The sequence below is a fragment of the Nannobrachium achirus genome, assembly GCF_963921795.1.
Source record: "Nannobrachium achirus genome assembly, chromosome: 18".
NCBI lineage: Eukaryota > Metazoa > Chordata > Actinopteri > Myctophiformes > Myctophidae > Nannobrachium > Nannobrachium achirus.
In genome coordinates, this window is record NC_137825.1 from 18,984,545 (window position 1) to 19,002,223 (window position 17,679).

Sequence of the window (17,679 nt, forward strand, 5' to 3'; positions counted from 1 at the left end):
AAAATGTAACTGCTTTATTCTTTTCACACTAGGCATATATTATATAGGCGTATACATAGGCTATTCAAAAGTAACACGCTTGTAGATCAGCCTCCTTCAAAAAACTCATACATTTTATAATAGTTGTGAAACTATTAACGACAAATCTTATTAGGTCCCTGGATGCAAACATTTTCTTTTCATTTTATTGTATGCCATGACCCATAAAGATGTTACATGTTGTACAAAATACATGTAGCCTATTATGTGATTGCAAACACTCTTTTGACCATTGGGGTGGGTCTAATATAACGGTTGATGGGAGTGTGTTTGGGGTCGTGATTGCTTGTACAGCCAAAGGGCTGAATGAATGTCTGATGACTTACACTCCTCCTGGGTGTAGTCTTTAGTTTAAATGTTTGGTGGGTGTTGTGTCCTGTCTGCTGATGAAGGTCTAATGTCCAAATAGTTAACATAATAAAGAGCAACATTTTCGCAAGTTCCAGACAGTGTGTAGGACCTCTTTCTTTGATTTTATTATCGGAGATCCCCTTTTGAACATTTGCACAGTTGTCCTACACACCCGTTACCAACCTTTGAGGTGTGCACCGGCCCTCTTCAAAAACATTTGGGGTTCCTTGACATGAAAAGGTTTGAGCACCTCTGGTTCAGTGCACCCATGTCGCATGTGCCCTAAGCACTTGGCTATTGGGATACCACATATTGTATTATATTCATCTCTACAAGTATACAGGAGCAAAACATTTTTAAGATTTGGTTCAGCATTGTAGCACAACAACAATTAAGAATAGCAACAGATAATAAAGATAGAAATAGCTAAATACTGTGCTTCTGTTAAACCTCATGTTGAGCTGCTTGAAGGTGCATAGGTCCTACTTCTAAATACGGTAGTATAAATTATTATTTTTTAACAAAATAAGCAGGTGATAAGCAGCAGTTGTCCCCCCTGTGCTTTAAAGGATACCAGCCGAAACAGAAAATTATGGATTTCACTTGGACCACACTTGTCAATTTAGTTTCAAAGTTGGCTACAGTGATGAACCATTAAGCTAAATATGAAGGCCAAAAGCATCAGTATACGTGGATATGCTCCACACATTCAGCCTCATTCATTAAATATATGTTCCAGGGAACATGAATTAGCTTGCCAGATGTCATGGCAACATGCTCATTCGATAACGTGTGTTTACAAGTGTTACGCTGTCTTTCCAAAAGTGTGGTGTTAAAATGTGTAAAAGTGATGAATGGGCAGAGAGGGACAACCTAGCCACCTATAACAGTTGTTCCCAAACTTTTTAGCTTGTGGCTCGTGACCCAAAACAGAAATAAAGTGTTTGCCCGGGACCGAAACTAAGGAAAACTTCTACATCAGCTATTTTCACTACTTCTTAAACATTTGTTGTCTAATTTATGGAATTTCTTCCATTTATCTTTTATATATTAATGAAATTACTTAGAAAAGTCATTGCATCCTTTTCTTATTCATGAAAATCTTAGCTTTTTGGTCATGTTTTTTTTAATGGTTTGAAATAATAATTAAATACAAAATGTAGGAAACCAAAAATTAAAGCACCAATAAAATGTGTCTTGACCCACTGTTTGGAAACAGTGACCTCTAGAGCTTGTGGGGCTAAAAAACGGTATTAGTAAAATGCACTCCATCACTTACTTTTTGTCTTTTAATATGAAGCAAATTGTCTGAGCTTACATTGTATTAAATTGGTCTGTACAAATACACTTTACAGCAGGCTTTACATAATAACTACCATAGCACACTCCCCCCCCCCCCCCCCCCATGAGTATGTTCATCTGTATTGGATGATCTCTCATGATTGTAGGTCCATGTCCTGTGCGAGTTTCCTCATCGTGTTCCCCATCTTCTTGGGGGTTTGGATTTTCCGCTCGTAAGTAAACCTCTCAAAGCCCTGGTGTGCTCTTCCAGGAATGTACCTGAAGAGATGGTCCTTCTTGTACTCGGCCACAAATTTGTCAATGTGAACTTGTCTTCTGATCTTGTAACTGTGCGTTGATGGCAGGGATGTTGAGAGCCCACCGCCATTCCGTGGCAGTGGGCCAAGGAATCCTTGCGTGACGAGAAACCGATTTGGCTCACCTCCAAGTACTCCTGCAATCATACCACACTCCTTCATCATGTCATTGGTGTAGTGGTCTCTCACACGTCCCAAGGACTCTACAAAATACAGAATTATAGTTCAGCAGTGGCAGAAAAAGTACTCAAATGTTTTCCTTTAAGTAAAATTATGAATAAAACATACTACAAAACAAATACTCTGCTACAAGTAAAAGTCTGTTATTCAAAATTCACTTGAGTAAAAAACAAAAGTATCTGCATCAAAATGTACTTTAAGTACCATAAGTAGTCTTTAATGTCCAATTTCACAATGCGTTGCAAAAAGACAACCAATGTCTTAGTAAACTGTATTAATGCAAAGCCTTGAAATAATCAGGATGAGAACTATGTCAAAACGTGTCACTCAACGAATTACATAACTGTGAAATTATTTAGCAAATATAAGTTCAGTAACATACCTTTGAATTCGACATTCATGAATTCATTGACTAAATCCAAGCTGATGTTGCATCCAGGTTTTCCTTCAAGGTTTGCCACACGGTTCCACTTCAGGTCTTGTCTAATGTGCTCTGGGTAGAATCCTTCAATCCCTATTTAAACAAGATGGACTTGATTAATGACAATGTTATTACAGTGTACAGAATGCCCATAGAGCAACACATTACATTTTCTAAGTCCTACCAGTGAGCAATCGATGGCAGGTGGTGAAATCCTTGAGGTGTTTTCTAGCCCAGAACAGAACCATGTCCATTTTCCAGAAGTCTGTCATGGCTTCTCCATCACCCTCTCTGACGGCATCTCGTCTCGCCAGATTATAAAGCCCCTCCCACACAAGAGCCTTGGTGTAGTTGAGCACATGGTCGTCTGCATCGGACGCAATGAAGCACATCTCTGAGCAGTACCATGGAGCTGTAATAAGGAAAGAAACAATATTAAGCATTTTGCAAAGCACACATTTCAAAGGCACTTAGGAATATATTGTCACAGAAAACTTGTATCCCCATATTTAAACTTCCTTTTTAAACTTATATTTTCAACACATCATTTTCCCTACTTCAACATACAAGAGTTTCAAGCAAAAGTATGTATAGAAAATAGCAGGGATATACTGTACAAGCTCACAACATGAGCATGTAGAAGACCTTCTAATTTCACTGTTGCTGACAATTTTTGTTCCATTTCTTGAAAGGTAACAGTGTTTGCCCAATATCACCAATATACTGTATGTGTTGGATTTATCTGGTTAGCAGTTTTGTATTGAAGTCAAGTACAACTCAAGTCTCCAGAATGTTAAGTCCAAGTCCCTCAATCACCAGTCCAAACTCCGGTTTACGACAGAGTAGCTTATGCTAGGGTGAAAATATATCATGCAACTCTTAATTCTCACTTTGTCCCTTCTACTGGTGATCATTATCAGATCATTAACTTCAGGTAATTCTAGTTTTAGTATATTTTTAGTACACATAAGCTTAATTCTAATGCATGTATATTACTTTTTAATTCATAGAAGAAAAAGTTCAAAGCTCAAGTTCCAATCATAAAACCACCAGTTCTGAAGTGATAGTCAAAATCATGTTACGAGTCACAGATTATTCTGTGTCAGTCTGTCAGTCAGTGCGTCACATCACACTTTTCCCCTCCCACTCATATCTCTGCCAACGTTTTCCCTGCTCCATGCCACAACCTCCACCCCTCATTTCTCGCATGGCCCTCTTCTAGTGCCACCATGAGACAGATTCTTGCAAAACACATTTTTGTACACTGCTCCTACAGATTTTGCCCTAACATTATGCAAAGCGGTACACAGTATCTTTTAAGTCATGTCATAAACATGGATCTGTCCCATTTCCCATATTCCCTCCTGATTGCCTACCATTGCCTTTTCAAGTTTGTGTATGAGACCTGACAGTCGCTTATCTCCCGATTAGGGATTCTTACTGGTTCTAGTCTAGGAGGACAACACTACAGGACATTGGAAAGGACGACAAGTAATGTCTTACACTCCTCAGAATCAGCATTGCCTTGTTCTGACGGACTCAGGCAGTCCTTGTGGTACCACTCATGTCTTCTGCACTGGTCCATGAGTGCACACTGCACCATCTCTCCCCCTCGTTGCTCTTTACAGTAACAGTATATGTAGGTGCCATCTCCTTCACAAGCTGGGCTGCAGTACCAATCCTGAGTGACGGTCGGATCAGTTGTTGTGTCCATCGGCGCACAACCTTCATGGAACCACACACTTTTACAAAGGTTGCTGCAGCACTGCACTAATGGGTGACCTGTTTTTTCTGAAATGAAGTAGACACAGATTACATTTTGAAATACAGTTCCTCAACTATCGACATAAAAGGCAAAGCAAGTGTATTTGTATAGCACTCAAAAAGGCAGTTAAAGGTACTATACGAGGCAGAATGACGAAAATAAGATTTCCAGAATCAGTACATTCCAGACCAACTGTCACCTCTGTAGGACAAATTGATCACAGCGCTGCACATTTTTACGTTCAATTTACGTAAGATTTTCCTCTTGTCCATTCCATTTTTTGGGAAGAAAATTAAAATTAAAAATGAAATCTGCATATCCCAAGGAGATTGCAAATTACAATGTTTTACAGACTCATGGTTCGTTAATGTTTTTAAAAATTATTCAGTTCTCTCTAGTGGCCTTCATTGCATCACCCATAGCAAGATATTCACACAATGGCTGGGTTGTGACTGAAAGCTGCTTTTGTCAATTTATTTTCTTTCTGTTCTGTGGAGTGGCAAAAATCCAGACTAACTGTAGCAAAGTAACTGTGGGTTACTAAGCCGTTAGAAGAAAACGCTTTCACTGAGGTTTAATGTACTGTAGGTCTGTAGCAACTAAATTATACATTTTCTTTTTAATTTGCCTACTTTTGTCCTACTTTTATTTGCTTACCCTCTCCACAGAAACAGGAGTCCTTCCTCTTTACTTCAGAGAGACTTGCAGCAGCAGCAGCAGTATCGATGTCTTCTTGTGGTGGTGGCATCCACACCAAGTCCACCAGTCTGTGTGAGAGTCCACTAAGCCACTCCATTTGGGCCTCAGCATCAGTGGGGAAGTCTGAAGGCTGCTGATCAACAGTGTCAAGGTTCCACTCGGTAGCCGCGTATAAAGTGATGTAGGCGGAAGTGACAAACTTTGTAGGACACAAAAAATAAATAAAAAACATTTGTTTTTGGTTTAGGTGATGTGTATTGCAGAACATGCATGGAAACATGAATTTGAGGAGAATTAAAGCAATGCACATTTTCTCAATATTACCGTCATGAAATCCATATCCCAGACATGTTGGAGTGTTTCCTTAATCTTTCCTTCAATACACAGACCTCTCACTGCAAACACTGATTTCAGCTGGGACAGAGATCCTCGAGCCTCTAGACTCTCCTCACTCAACAGCATTTTCATAATGTCCTGTGGTTGCAGAAATAATAAATATAATTGCCAAAACTAGACTTTTTTTTCTTGTATACCCATTTATTTTTTATATACTCTTTTTCTTCAAATGAATCCTTTAAGACTGCTGTGTCGCCACCGGGAGGAAGTAGCACCTCTGACAGGCATCAGCCCAGCCCATAGTAGCCACTGGCACAGTGGCAAACATCACTTGCACTGCTTCCTTGAACCTGGTCAGTTAGTTTGAGATTCGGTTAGACTGAGAACAGGAGCGCTCGTTTTTGTGCAAAAGGTGGAGCAGGCGCCACCTCCTTCGGGGAACTAGGAATAATTTGACTGAGGTTAGGATAAGGGTTAGGTTTAGGCATAGTTTTTCTGAGGTTAGGTTAGGGTTAGGTTTAGGCATAGTTTTACTGAGGTTAGAATTAGGTTTGGGGTTAGGGTTACGTTTAGGTTTAGGATTGGGGTTAGGTTTAGGGTTAGGCATAGTAGCATTAACCAGCGTGAGACTAATGCAGTCAAATGCTCTTCCACTGGGACATGAGCTTCTTCCACATCCAGGTGAACAAAAACAAGCGCTCCTACCCCAATCTAACTGAGTTACCCAAACTAACTGTAACATATATATATATACACAATGTATGTATGTATGTATGTATGTATGTGTGTGTGTGTGTGTGTGTGTGTGTGTGTGTGTGTGTGTGTGTGTGTGTGTGTGTGTGTGTGTGTGTGTGTGTATATATATATATACACATACACATACACACTTGTCCAAGCGGGATGCACGGTAGATAAGCTATGTAGTAGTTCAGTCATTCATACATTTATACGTCACCTGGTAACACAGGGATGCCTTGTGAAATTCTGGTGGTGCGTCCACAAGCCCTTCAAATCTCTGTTCGGCTGTGGATTCACTGGGCTCACTGGGCTCGCCCTCTGTTGTGTCAACGTTTAGGCCATCTGAACAGCACAGTACTTTGTACTGTTTGTAGGGTTCCATCGACAATGTTGGAACATAATCGATAAGCCCGTCCATTATCTTAGTATTTCCTTCTTTTCTGCTCAAGTCCACATCCACAGGGACTGCACCAAGATTGACCTGTAAAAGATTAAAGTAAAAAAAAGAATCACTATCTTTAGGCCTGCATACCTATGTTCCCCAGGTTCTATGTGCCCAGCTTACATTAGTGTTAGTGAGCGTTTTTAACTTGTTTTTGAAGTTTATGACATTTTTTAGCACTCTGCTCTTCTCTAAAGCAAATAGTAGATTTTGAGTGTCAAAACCGGCTTTCACAGACAGTGGGCTCTGAAAGCAGGTTTGACACGACACAAAGTTAGCATCATGGGAACTGGGAACTAAATCATTTCCAATATTGTTCTTCACAAATGTGTTCATAAAGGTGTCTACTGTCACCTCTGAACTTTCTCAATCACATCTCCCTCTGGAAACGTTGTGGGATCCAATCAAAGTTGGGGGTATCGGGATACCCTGAGCCTGGGATTAAAGGGGGAAAATGTTTAAATGGCCAATATGAGCGTATGAGGTGTGTAAGGGGCTGCTGAATCCATTCCAACCATTCGTTTTCAGTTAAAATGACTCCTTGGCCATAAAATAGACCTAATTGGCTTAGCCAATCAAGTCATTCGAGTTCACCCGTGTCCTGTTAGTCCCTATGTTTTAAACCCTGTTTGAGTGTTCCTTGTCAGATTGTATCATGTTATCCTGTGTGTCATGATGTGCGCTTACTCGCCTGATCTTGAATAGTTTTCATGAATTCAAACCCTACTCCAACCATTTCTTTATTGCAAATATTATACCGGTATGTCTCATGGACATACAAAAGTAAGTGTGGCCTATTTTATGACCAAGGAGTCATTTTTACTGATAACTAATGGTTGGAATGGATTCAGCTGCCCCAAAACACCTTAATTACACACCTCATACGCTCATATTGACAATATTTAAAATTTTCCCCCTTTAATCCCAGGCCCTTGGGATACCCCCAACTTTGATTGGCTCCCACAAAGTTTCCAGAGGGAGTTGCGATTGAGAAAGTTCAGAGGTGATAGTAGACACCTTTATGAATACATTTGTGAAGAAAGACATTGGAAATTATTTAGTTCCCAGATTGGTCCAGCATGAGGCTAACTTTCCCTTACTAACTGGGATTTCCATGGGATTTAACGTGTTAGTAGCCTCGGAAACCCAGGCTTTTATTTTGTGTTAGTAATGCGAGTGATCGTACATTTGTACGTGCTGACTTACTACATTGCTCTTCTGATTCATCTGCTTGGAGTATAAATGGGGAATGTGCCTTACAACCTTGCTTCTCAATCCTTCCAGGGCTGTGAGGTTGTCAACAATTATGCGCATCACAATGGTCTTCATGCGCTGCCGCAGTGCCTCATATGTCTTAAACATAAAGAAAAAACATGATATCATAATTTTAGTTGTTTGATAGCGGGCTGGTGGTTGTGTACGTTTTCTTTAAAGGATGGGTACCTGTTTGGATGGGAGGATTTTGTCTGGTGACACCTCAACTGCCTTTTTCGGAGGCCCCCTTAGATAGCTGAAAGGGATGCGGTTTCTATGGGCAAAGCGAAATGCAAAAACCGTGGGCTTGTTTCCTCCTAGGCGTTTATGCTTTTCATGGGATACTATCTGTTATGGGAAGACATGAAATTTGATTGTTAGGGAAGAATTCATTCAACAAAACTGGTAATAAACCAATATGAAGTAAAAGTTACAGTAGTGTCTTTATGCCTGCCTTTAGAAAGAATTACTTACACTCTCAAAAATAAACAAGAGTTATTTGAAAAAATATGGGGAAGTTTTATTCAATATGCCAAGGGTAATGACCTTTCCTACCTGATGGAGGTACCAGGAGTGGGGTAACTGTTTCTTTGTTTTGTTTTCCCTCTATGTTCATTCATTTGTCTGGCCTGTTGTGATGTTGATGTGACGTACGTGCTCTTTGTGTTATAATTACGCTGTATTATTTGGGGTTTTGTGTTTGTGGTCTTTTTTGTTTGTTTATTTTTCGCTTTTATTGTGATGTGTTAATTGTTTTGAATGTATAAATGTAAAAATAAAAATAAACATGTTTAAAAAAAATAATAATAATTAAAGTAGTACTACCTTGACTCTGTCCCAAGTGAGAGAGTAGGCTGGAACTCGTTTGGCTAGACTTGTTTGAATTTTTCGAATTGTCAACTTTCCTTTCGGTGGTATCTTTGCTGCTTGCTAAAAGTAATGGAGATGAATGGAAATGTGTTTAATGAAAACAATTATCAAACTTTTATGGTTACAACTTAAAAAAAGAAAAAAGAACAACATTTATTTTATTTTATATATATATATATATATATATATATAATCTTTTTTTGGTATACATTTTTATATAGTGTCATGGTCATATTGCTCCCTTATATACTCACCTCAACCTCTCCTTTCCACAGCTTAACCTCTTTATCGTGGTCATTTCCGAGTCTGACTATGTGCCCCCTTGAACTGGGACTGGACAGGGAGATGCCAAGGCCATTCATGATATGGAACATCTTTCGAGGACAACCTTCCCTCCACATCTCAGCACCAATAACAGACTGGACAAATGTATGTTTGCAGTTGCCGGTGAATAGAGCGATAGACATGGCCATTCCAATCCTCTTATCCACCATCTGTTGAGCTTCCTCTTCAGTCATCACCACCCTACACTCCAACATTAGAAATACATAGTTAGCTCCATGTTCCTTTAATAAAGTACTAGCCGGTGATTATTAGAAAGACATCACTCTCTGAAGTTAGTGCTACATTATTTTAAACAGTACTACCGAAGTGATAATCAGAACTTTTCTTCCTTTTTTCCAGTGGAAGTGAAATACTATTGGACTCTTTGGGCCCTAATTTGACCGAGTTCATATTCGTTAATAAAGTGATAACGGCTCCACCGTATGCGCATTTGATATTTGGGGAGGCTGTTTGTTAAAAAACTGATTGGCTGGATTAAATTAACGGCCAAACACGGCCATGACTTAGTCAGGGCCTTTTGCGCACATCGCCTTCCCGTTGTGAGCAGAATACCACGCTCATAGATGGCAATTATTCACGCCTCCATCTCGTTATTCGCAAGGCGGAATCTCCCTAAGAACTGCTTTTTTTAACGCTGTCAAAATAGAATAGAGCACTTTAACTCATTGTCTCCACCAGCCGAAGGCATGGGGGAAGAGTATGTTTTCCCCTTCGTCCGTCCGTGTGTCCGTCCGTCCGTGCGTGCGTGTGTCCTCGCAGTTTGTGTGTCCTCGCAGTTTGTGTGCACCTAATCTCAGTCGCCGTTGGCCCGGTCGCTGCCAAAGTGAGCACACACATTCCCTGGGTGCCAATCTAGAACCTCTGCCCTAAATTTTTCAAATGGGCCTTTTCTAGCGCCACCTAGTGGCCGATGTTTGCAAAACACATTTCTGTGCACTACTCTTACAGATTTTGTCCAAAGATCCTACAAATCGGTAGGCAGTATCTCGACAGTCATATGATCGACACGGATCTGTCCGATTTTGCATATTCCATCCTGATTGGCTAAGATTGGCTTCCAAAGTTTGTAGGATTAAGCCGTTTTGAACAAAATGCCTCAAATCACAAACGCAAAGTGCAATTATCATGAAATCGCACACACACGTTCCCACTAGGCCGAGGAAGAAATGCCACTTAATTATTTTTGAATCAGCCTCATGGTGGCGCTATAACAGGCTGATTTGTGGTTTTACCTATAACTCCACCGATCAGTTTCAAACTTTGTAAGCGCACTCCCTAGAGGCTAAGGATAAACCTTTGCCCTGCATTTTTCACATCAGCCTTTTATAGCTCCACCTTTGGGCCGACTTATGTAAAACACATTTTTGGATATTACTCCTTCAGATTTTCTCCAAAAATCACGCAAATCGGTACACAGTCAGTATCTCTATAGTCTTGTGATCAAGTCCGATCCGTCTGATATTTCATATTCCATCCTGATTGGCTAATATTGGCTTCCAAAGTTTGCAGGATTGCTCTGTTTTTTAACAAAATGCCTCAAATCATCAACGCAGCTTGCGATTACCGTGAAATTTGCCACACATATTCCTACTAGGTCAAGGAACAAATGCTACCTTTTTCACATTGGCCTGTTATAGTGCCACCAGCAGGTAGACTTTAGCAAAACACATTGTTGGAACACAATGCTTCAAATCATACGTGCAGCGTCCGATTGCCATGAAAGCTCTAAGGTGAAGAACATATGCCACCCTTTTTACATTGGCCTATTATACAGTAGCACCACCAGGACGCACAGCCTGGTGGAGACCTGTGCTCGGAAGAGCACTGCTTCTAGTTTAGGCCTGAGGGGGATTCTAAAAACGCCTTCTAAATCCTGTTTTCTGAACACTATATTATTAAAAAATTACAAAACCAAATATGTTGCTATATGCTGTAAATAGCAAAAAGAGCAAATAAATGTGTTCCTGTCCAGAAGGGTTAAAACACGAAGGGGTTCCGGTGGGGAACACTATTTAGTGTATTACAGTATGTAGCAAATTCGTTTTTGTAATAATAATAATAATAGTTTTTCAGAAAACTTAGGTCAGGCCTAAATGGGTTCTTCAAATACAATTAAAATGTATAGCAAAATTGTGAAATAAATTCCTATGTCCAGATTCAGCACCAAGATCTACTTCTGAAGTTGAAGAAAACAAAAAGTAGTTTTAGTTACTAAAGGCTGGCAGTTGTTAGGTTACGAGTAGGTATGTGTTCAGAGTGTAGTTATAGGGAGATGCAGTACTGGCACTCGGCCAATCACAATGCAAGGTGAACTGACTGTGGTATAATAACTAGAACTATTCTATCTATAACTTGAAGTAGTTCACTCCAAGGCTACGGCAGCAGGGTTATGTGTCATCACAGCTTTGCCTTAGTGGGGGCATAAGTATTCAGTTTTCAAGTATAAACTTTAATCTGAAAAAGACAGCAAGGTCGAAACGTTGGTAAGTTTGTAATGGAATAAAGTTGGAGCATCTTAAAAGTTCCTCATCATGTAATAAGGGGGGGGGGGGGGGGGGGGGGGGTTACAGACCTTGATTTTGTAATCATTTTCTCTGGCTGTGGGAACATCGATCGTAGACACGTAAGAGTAAAAGGTGCCTTTTCCTCAATCCATTCATTTGTCTTCTTCCAACAAAATGAGGACAGGTTTTCAGGTGTGAGTTGCTTCCTGAAAGGTCCCTCCTTGTCTCTCACTAACTTAATATGCTGTAAACAATGTTTAAAAACAATCATCAATACATTCATACAGCTTTCTTTAAAGATAAAGACATTATTTCAAAGTTAAGATTAATATTGTGGGGACCAGTATCTACACGGTTTAACAGGGACATGGATTTTACACACAGCTCATGCAGCTCAGCACCACATTTTCATAATAACAATTAATACAATTTTGTCAATTTATGTTCAATAGCAAAAGAAAACACAATTAAATCGTTAATCACAATTATTTGTATGGCAATTAATTGTCAACAACATAAATGTCATGATCGTGGAAACAATACCTCTTTGCGTATGTTTTCTTTGCATACTTTGTCGAAAGCGGCTTTAGCAGTTGGCAATTCTAGCAGTCGTCTGAATGCGCCCACGTAATCGCTATTTTTTATACAATTCATCGCTTGTTGGCGTTTCCCCACTTTCTTTGGAACTGGAGCTGGACCAGCTGATGTGGACACAGGACAGACAATATAAATGGCAAGAACGCAAGACCTGAGGTCGGTTCTACAGTACAAATGTCTTCTAAATCCTAACAGTGTGTATATACTTTATGTGTATGTGTGTATACAGAATTATGTATGTGGGTGTATATATATATATATATATATATATGTATTATACATGTATGTATGTGTATACACACACACACACACACACACACACCTAATAATAATTATAATAAAAATAACCTGAGTTTGTGTTTGTAGAGTCAATTTTTTTGCGAGGCACTGCAGGCAGAGGGCATTTTGTCTTTAAGGTGCGCTTATGTTTGTGGGGGGGGCATTTCTTTGTTTTTGAATATACCCACTTCCAGCACACATCCATACATATAAACTCATCCGGGGAGAGATGGGGCATCAGTACTTTCGCAGTCCTCAAATCAACCAGCTTAGATATTCTTATCCTGGCCCAGCCTTTTCGTCGTCGTACAAGTTCTTTTTTGCAGAGACTGCAGCGTGGCACAGCCCCAGCACCCGACCCCTCTGCGCTCTGTTCGGGCGTAGATGGCATGTCGCTGTTGATGGCCGGATTTTTCACATTCCAATTGGTAGGTAGCACAGTCCTGGGAACGACAACATATTGTACAGAACCCTTCGTGTCGACAACTGGTACCTTGACAGTCCCTTCCGTGTTCTGTTCAGAAGTAGATGGTTCCTTGACAGAACTTACTATGTTCTGCTTGGATGGGATATTGACAGAACCAGCCATGCTGGTAGGTAGCACAGTCCTGGGAACGACAACATAGTGTACAGAACCCTTCGTGTCGACAACTGGTACCTTGACAGAACTTCCTATGTTCTGCTGGGATGGTTTATTGACAGAACCTGCCATGCCCAGCATAGAAGATGATCCGGCGACAGTAACAACGTTTGTGTTCGGACTACATGGTAGTAGAACATTGACAACATTTTGGTTCTGTTTAGGTGCAGCTACCGAAAGTCCACTTCTTGGAACGACAACGTAGCGTACGGAACCCACCGTGTTCTGCGTAGATGTAGGTGCAAGAGGCAGTAATGGAACACCGTTAACACTTGCTATAGGTGTAAGAGGGAGTGATGGAACACCGCTAACACTTGCTATAGGTGCTAGCGGCAGTAATGTAAACCCACCACCACCCACAGTACCCTTCTTCTTATCTTGTTTAGATGGAGGTGATCCACTGTCGACAGAAGAAGAATCACTCCCGGCCCATGTGCGCCTTCTGTTGTTGCTCACAAACTTTGTCTTCGGTTTGACCACCTCGGCACACCACATGCATATAAAGTCCGACGTCTGAAGATGAGGGAAAAGTATTTTCGCAGTCACCTCGTCGATGAACGTTGATATTCTCACTCTGTTCATGTAATCATCGTTCTCGTTGTAGGTGAACCCCACTTTGCAGTTGCTGCAGCGTTCCGGGTCAGCATCAGAAGCAAAACCAGCTCTCAAGGTGCGCTTATTTTTGGTACTCTTGCCTTTAAAAAGGCCTGTCTTTGTTTTTGAATATACCCAATTGCCGCAGGCAGCTTTACATATAAACTCATCCGGTGAAAGATGGGGAAACAGTACTTGCGCAGTCTTCAAATCAACCAGAGTTGATATTTTTACTCTCGCATAGCCATGTGGTCCGAGTTTGAGCTCTTTTTTGCAGTGACTGCAGTTAAAAATCTTAGAACTGGACCGCTCCGCACTCTGTTTGGACGTAGATGGCATCGTGGTTGTGTCCTCCTCCATCTTCTGTTCAGAAGTAGATGGCATGTCGTTTCCACAATCCTCCTCCATCTTCTGTTCAGACGTAGATGGCATCGTGGTTGTGTCATGATCCATCCTCATTTCTGCCACAGGCAGAGGGTCTTCTTCCACAGGTTTCAAGGTGCGCCTCTTTTTGTATTTTTCTAATCTTGTTTTTGAATGTACCCATTGGACACACGGATGTTTACATATGAACTCATCCGGTGAAAGATGGGGAAAGAGTACTTGCGCAGTCTTCAACTCAACCAGCTTAGATATTCTTGTTCTCGCATAGCCCTGGTTGCCACTTTTCAGTTCTCTTTTGCAGAGACTGCAGTGTTTCACAGTGTCAGAACCGGAGTTACCGGACCCTTCCGATATGTTGCCAGTCTTGCCAAAATCCTTCTCCATCTTCTGTTCAGACGCAGATGGCACGTTGTTTTCACAATCCTCCTCGATCTTCTGTTCAGACGTAGATGGCGCGTTGTTTCCACAATCCTCCTCCTGTTCAGACAAGATAAGATAAGATGTATTGATCCCACTGGGAAAAAGTACCATAGGTGCAGCATGATGGAGAGACTAGGGCTGTCACAATTATTACATAATCGTCTAATCGTGATTTTTTTTAAATAATCATGATTATTTTTCATAATCGCCATAATCGTTTCCATGTTGAAAAGTCAAAAATAGTGGAAATAGCAGATCTACAAGCTCACAACGCGTCGTGAGCTTGTAGATCGGCTATTTCCACTGTCGATGTTTTTTTTAAGTTGTCAAATATGTCAGTAATTTCTTTGTATATTTAGGTTATGTGTCATATCTGCCATGTGCAACTTCAAATCCTAAAAGCCAAACAGAAATGTAACACAATTAAATCGTTAATCGCAATTATTTGAGTGACAAATAATCGTCATGTAAAATGTCATAATCGTGACAGTAGGAGAGACATCAAAGTCAAGGCAACCACATCAGTAAGGTGGCAAAAAGAACATCCAGTTATTGTTTTTGTGCACTGTCGTGCACATCAATTTGTGCTTAATTACTCTGCTATACAATATACATGTGACTCTATTGAGTCCTGATGTTCGTTACAGAGGACAAGCTTTCCATATTATATATCATGATGTGCGGGGGACTCACTGGGGTGTTACAACAGTGGTTCGCAATCTTTTCAGGCTGCGGCCCCCCCAACATAATCATATTTGACCTGGGGAATTCTAAGAGTTGAGGCATTACATTTTGTTTGACTCGGTTGTGGTTCCGATTATTGTGTGTTGCGAGGCATTGTACTTTTACTCAAGTGCATTTTAATTCCGAGCTTCTACACTTGTGGCAGAGTATTTCTACATTAGAGCATAGATACTTTTACTTGAGAAAATAATTTGAGTACCTTTCCCACCACATGTTCATTAGAAACATGTTCATTTCAAAGAGCCGTTCAAAAGACTCGTTCGCGAACGTCCCACGTCTACTCGGAGCTAATAGCGCAGGGAGAGGTTCTAAATTATTACAACTATTACAACACTATAATACACCCTAAGCAGCTAGCTAGAATAGTGCAAGAGATGAGTAACAGTGCAAGAGAACACGCAGGGAAGCAATAAGCATACCATGCTAGCTGCAGGTGCTGTGTTGTTGACACCATCCTCCTCCGTGTTCTGCTCAGAAGTAGATGCTGTGTTGTTGTCAGAAACCTCCATGTCCTGTTCAGAGGAAGACGCCATGTCGTTGGCAGAAAACCCTCCGTGCTCTCTTCGGCAGGTGGAATGTTGCCACAACAAGTTCCGTGTATTTAGTAGCTGGTGTTAATATTGAAACGGTCTGCACGGTATGTTTGCAGCTTAATCAGGAGAAAAACGACGTTTTTACTGCAATAAGTTCAAACGCAATCCATAACAGCTGCCGCCAACTTTCCTCCGGGGTCCTGGCTGTTACGACTGCGCGTCGCTTCCATGTGATGTCATGTTGTAACAACCCAACAGGTTGGGCAAAAACCTCGTATCTCGGTATTTTAACTTTTTGTGTTTTTTTTCGTAAATTCATTATGCCTTATTTTTGTCACACAAGTGTGTGTCCCAAAAGGACGTGAAAAGAGCCAATCTACAAGCTCGTGACGCGATGCGAGTTTGGCCTGTTTTCACTATTTCATTTCAAAACAAACGTAATAAAAAGTAACGGTTTTGGACATACGAGGTTTCCACCCTACAGCAACGCAAGGAGCGTTCCAAGCACAGTAGTCCAGGCAAACTAGCGTTTTACGAGAAAGTAATTGTAAAAGATTTTTTTTCTTCACAGACCTTTTCTATAAGGTCTCCAGAACAACATACTAAAAGTCCTAAGAAATCCCAGTTGCGGAAATATGTTTAATTGACATTAATCCAAGACTTACTATACACTACACTATAAAGGCAAAAATGACTCCCAAAAAATCTGCTTTAAGTGGGATGTGAGGGGTCAAACTAGGGGTTATTAATTATTCTGAATCCATTGCAAGCATTTGTTTGGCATGAAAAACATTCATTGGGCAAGAAATGACCCCACAATACGATGGTTTAGTGATGAGTCATCAATTTTCACAGCCTTTTGGGGTCCGTTTTTGGCCCAAGGAATGTTTTTCATGCAAAACAAATGCTTGCAATGGATTCAGAATAATTAATAACCCCTAGTTTGACCCCTCACATCCCACTTAAAGCAGATTTTTTGGGAGTCATTTTTGCCTTTATAGTGTAGTGTATAGTAAGTCTTGGATTAATGTCAATTAAACATATTTCCGCAACTGGGATTTCTTAGGACTTTTAGTATGTTGTTCTGGAGACCTTATAGAAAAGGTCTGTGAAGAAAAAAAAACTTTTACAATTACTTTCTGTTTTGGGTCCAAAATGAGCTAGTTTGCCTGGACTACAGGGAAGCAACCTGGAGCCCAAATATTGTTGAAATGCATAATTATGTCAAGCAAGCCCAATGTAAAATAAAAGTTTCAGGTAAATAAAATAAGACAACGTGAAGAATCTCCAGGTCAGAGACCTTTCAATGAACAATCAAGTAAATGCAAGTTGAGTTTGTCTTATTTTACCCACAAGGTGGCACCATTACTACATACAACGGAGCACCCATCTAACAGACTATTCATGGATTGAGTGAATACTTTATTTGAAGTTTGCATAGGAAATGGTACAGGACAGTGCAATTCACATGATACAACGGTCAACTAGGATAAAGACCAGAAGAGAGCTTTTGGGCATGTTTAAATTGAGGTCCCTTTGACAAATAAAACAGTGACTTTACATGACTCAGCAAATGGTCCAGCTCCAGCCTGCTAAATTACTCAATATAGCATTAAATCAATTTAACTAGTTTAAGCCTATATTCATAGGCTATTTGATTCAAAACATACATTTTCTTTTTAATATTTGTGAAACATTTGAACAACACAAATCTTGTATGGGGTCCCTGGATCAAAATATTTTCAAATAGGCAAATGTAGGCCAAATGTTTTTTTATTATTATTTTTATTATTTGCGGGTCCTTGACATCAAAGGTTTTGAGAACCACTGTACTCGTTTTGCTGATCAGGACAGTGCATCCATGTTTTTATTGATCTATTGACAATAAATAATAACTGCAGGTAGGCCTACGGTAGTTAAGTGAGAAATAGCTAAATATTTAGCAG

General features: G+C 40.3%; 1 protein-coding gene across 1 annotated transcript; it reads right to left on the reverse strand.

Moving 5' to 3' along the window:
- Nucleotides 1-1,815: 1,815 nt before the first annotated feature.
- On the reverse strand, nt 1,816-15,918 carry LOC308303469 (uncharacterized protein). Its single transcript, XM_080747848.1, has 15 exons — nt 15,620-15,918; nt 12,488-14,513; nt 12,086-12,243; nt 11,611-11,786; nt 8,948-9,218; nt 8,649-8,753; nt 8,013-8,171; nt 7,776-7,922; nt 6,345-6,608; nt 5,378-5,527; nt 5,012-5,252; nt 4,093-4,380; nt 2,774-3,001; nt 2,551-2,682; nt 1,816-2,191 (listed from the first exon to the last, which is right to left on the reverse strand). Exons 1-15 carry the CDS (start codon nt 15,731-15,733, stop codon nt 1,827-1,829), a joined length of 4,824 nt encoding a protein of 1,607 aa, XP_080603974.1. The 5' UTR covers nt 15,734-15,918; the 3' UTR covers nt 1,816-1,826.
- Between the last annotated feature and the right edge of the window lie 1,761 nt (nt 15,919-17,679).

Bases quoted from the DNA above. Each gene is read 5' to 3' on its own strand.
- LOC308303469 (XM_080747848.1), bottom strand. From the start codon at position 15,733: ATGGCGTCTTCCTCTGAACAGGACATGGAGGTTTCTGACAACAACACA. The intron at 9,219-11,610 runs GTCTGTAACCCC...GTTGGAGTGTAG, and splicing joins AAAATGATTACAAAATCAAG to GGTGGTGATGACTGAAGAGG. The intron at 8,172-8,648 runs GTAGTACTACTT...TTCCCATAACAG, and splicing joins TCACTTGGGACAGAGTCAAG to ATAGTATCCCATGAAAAGCA.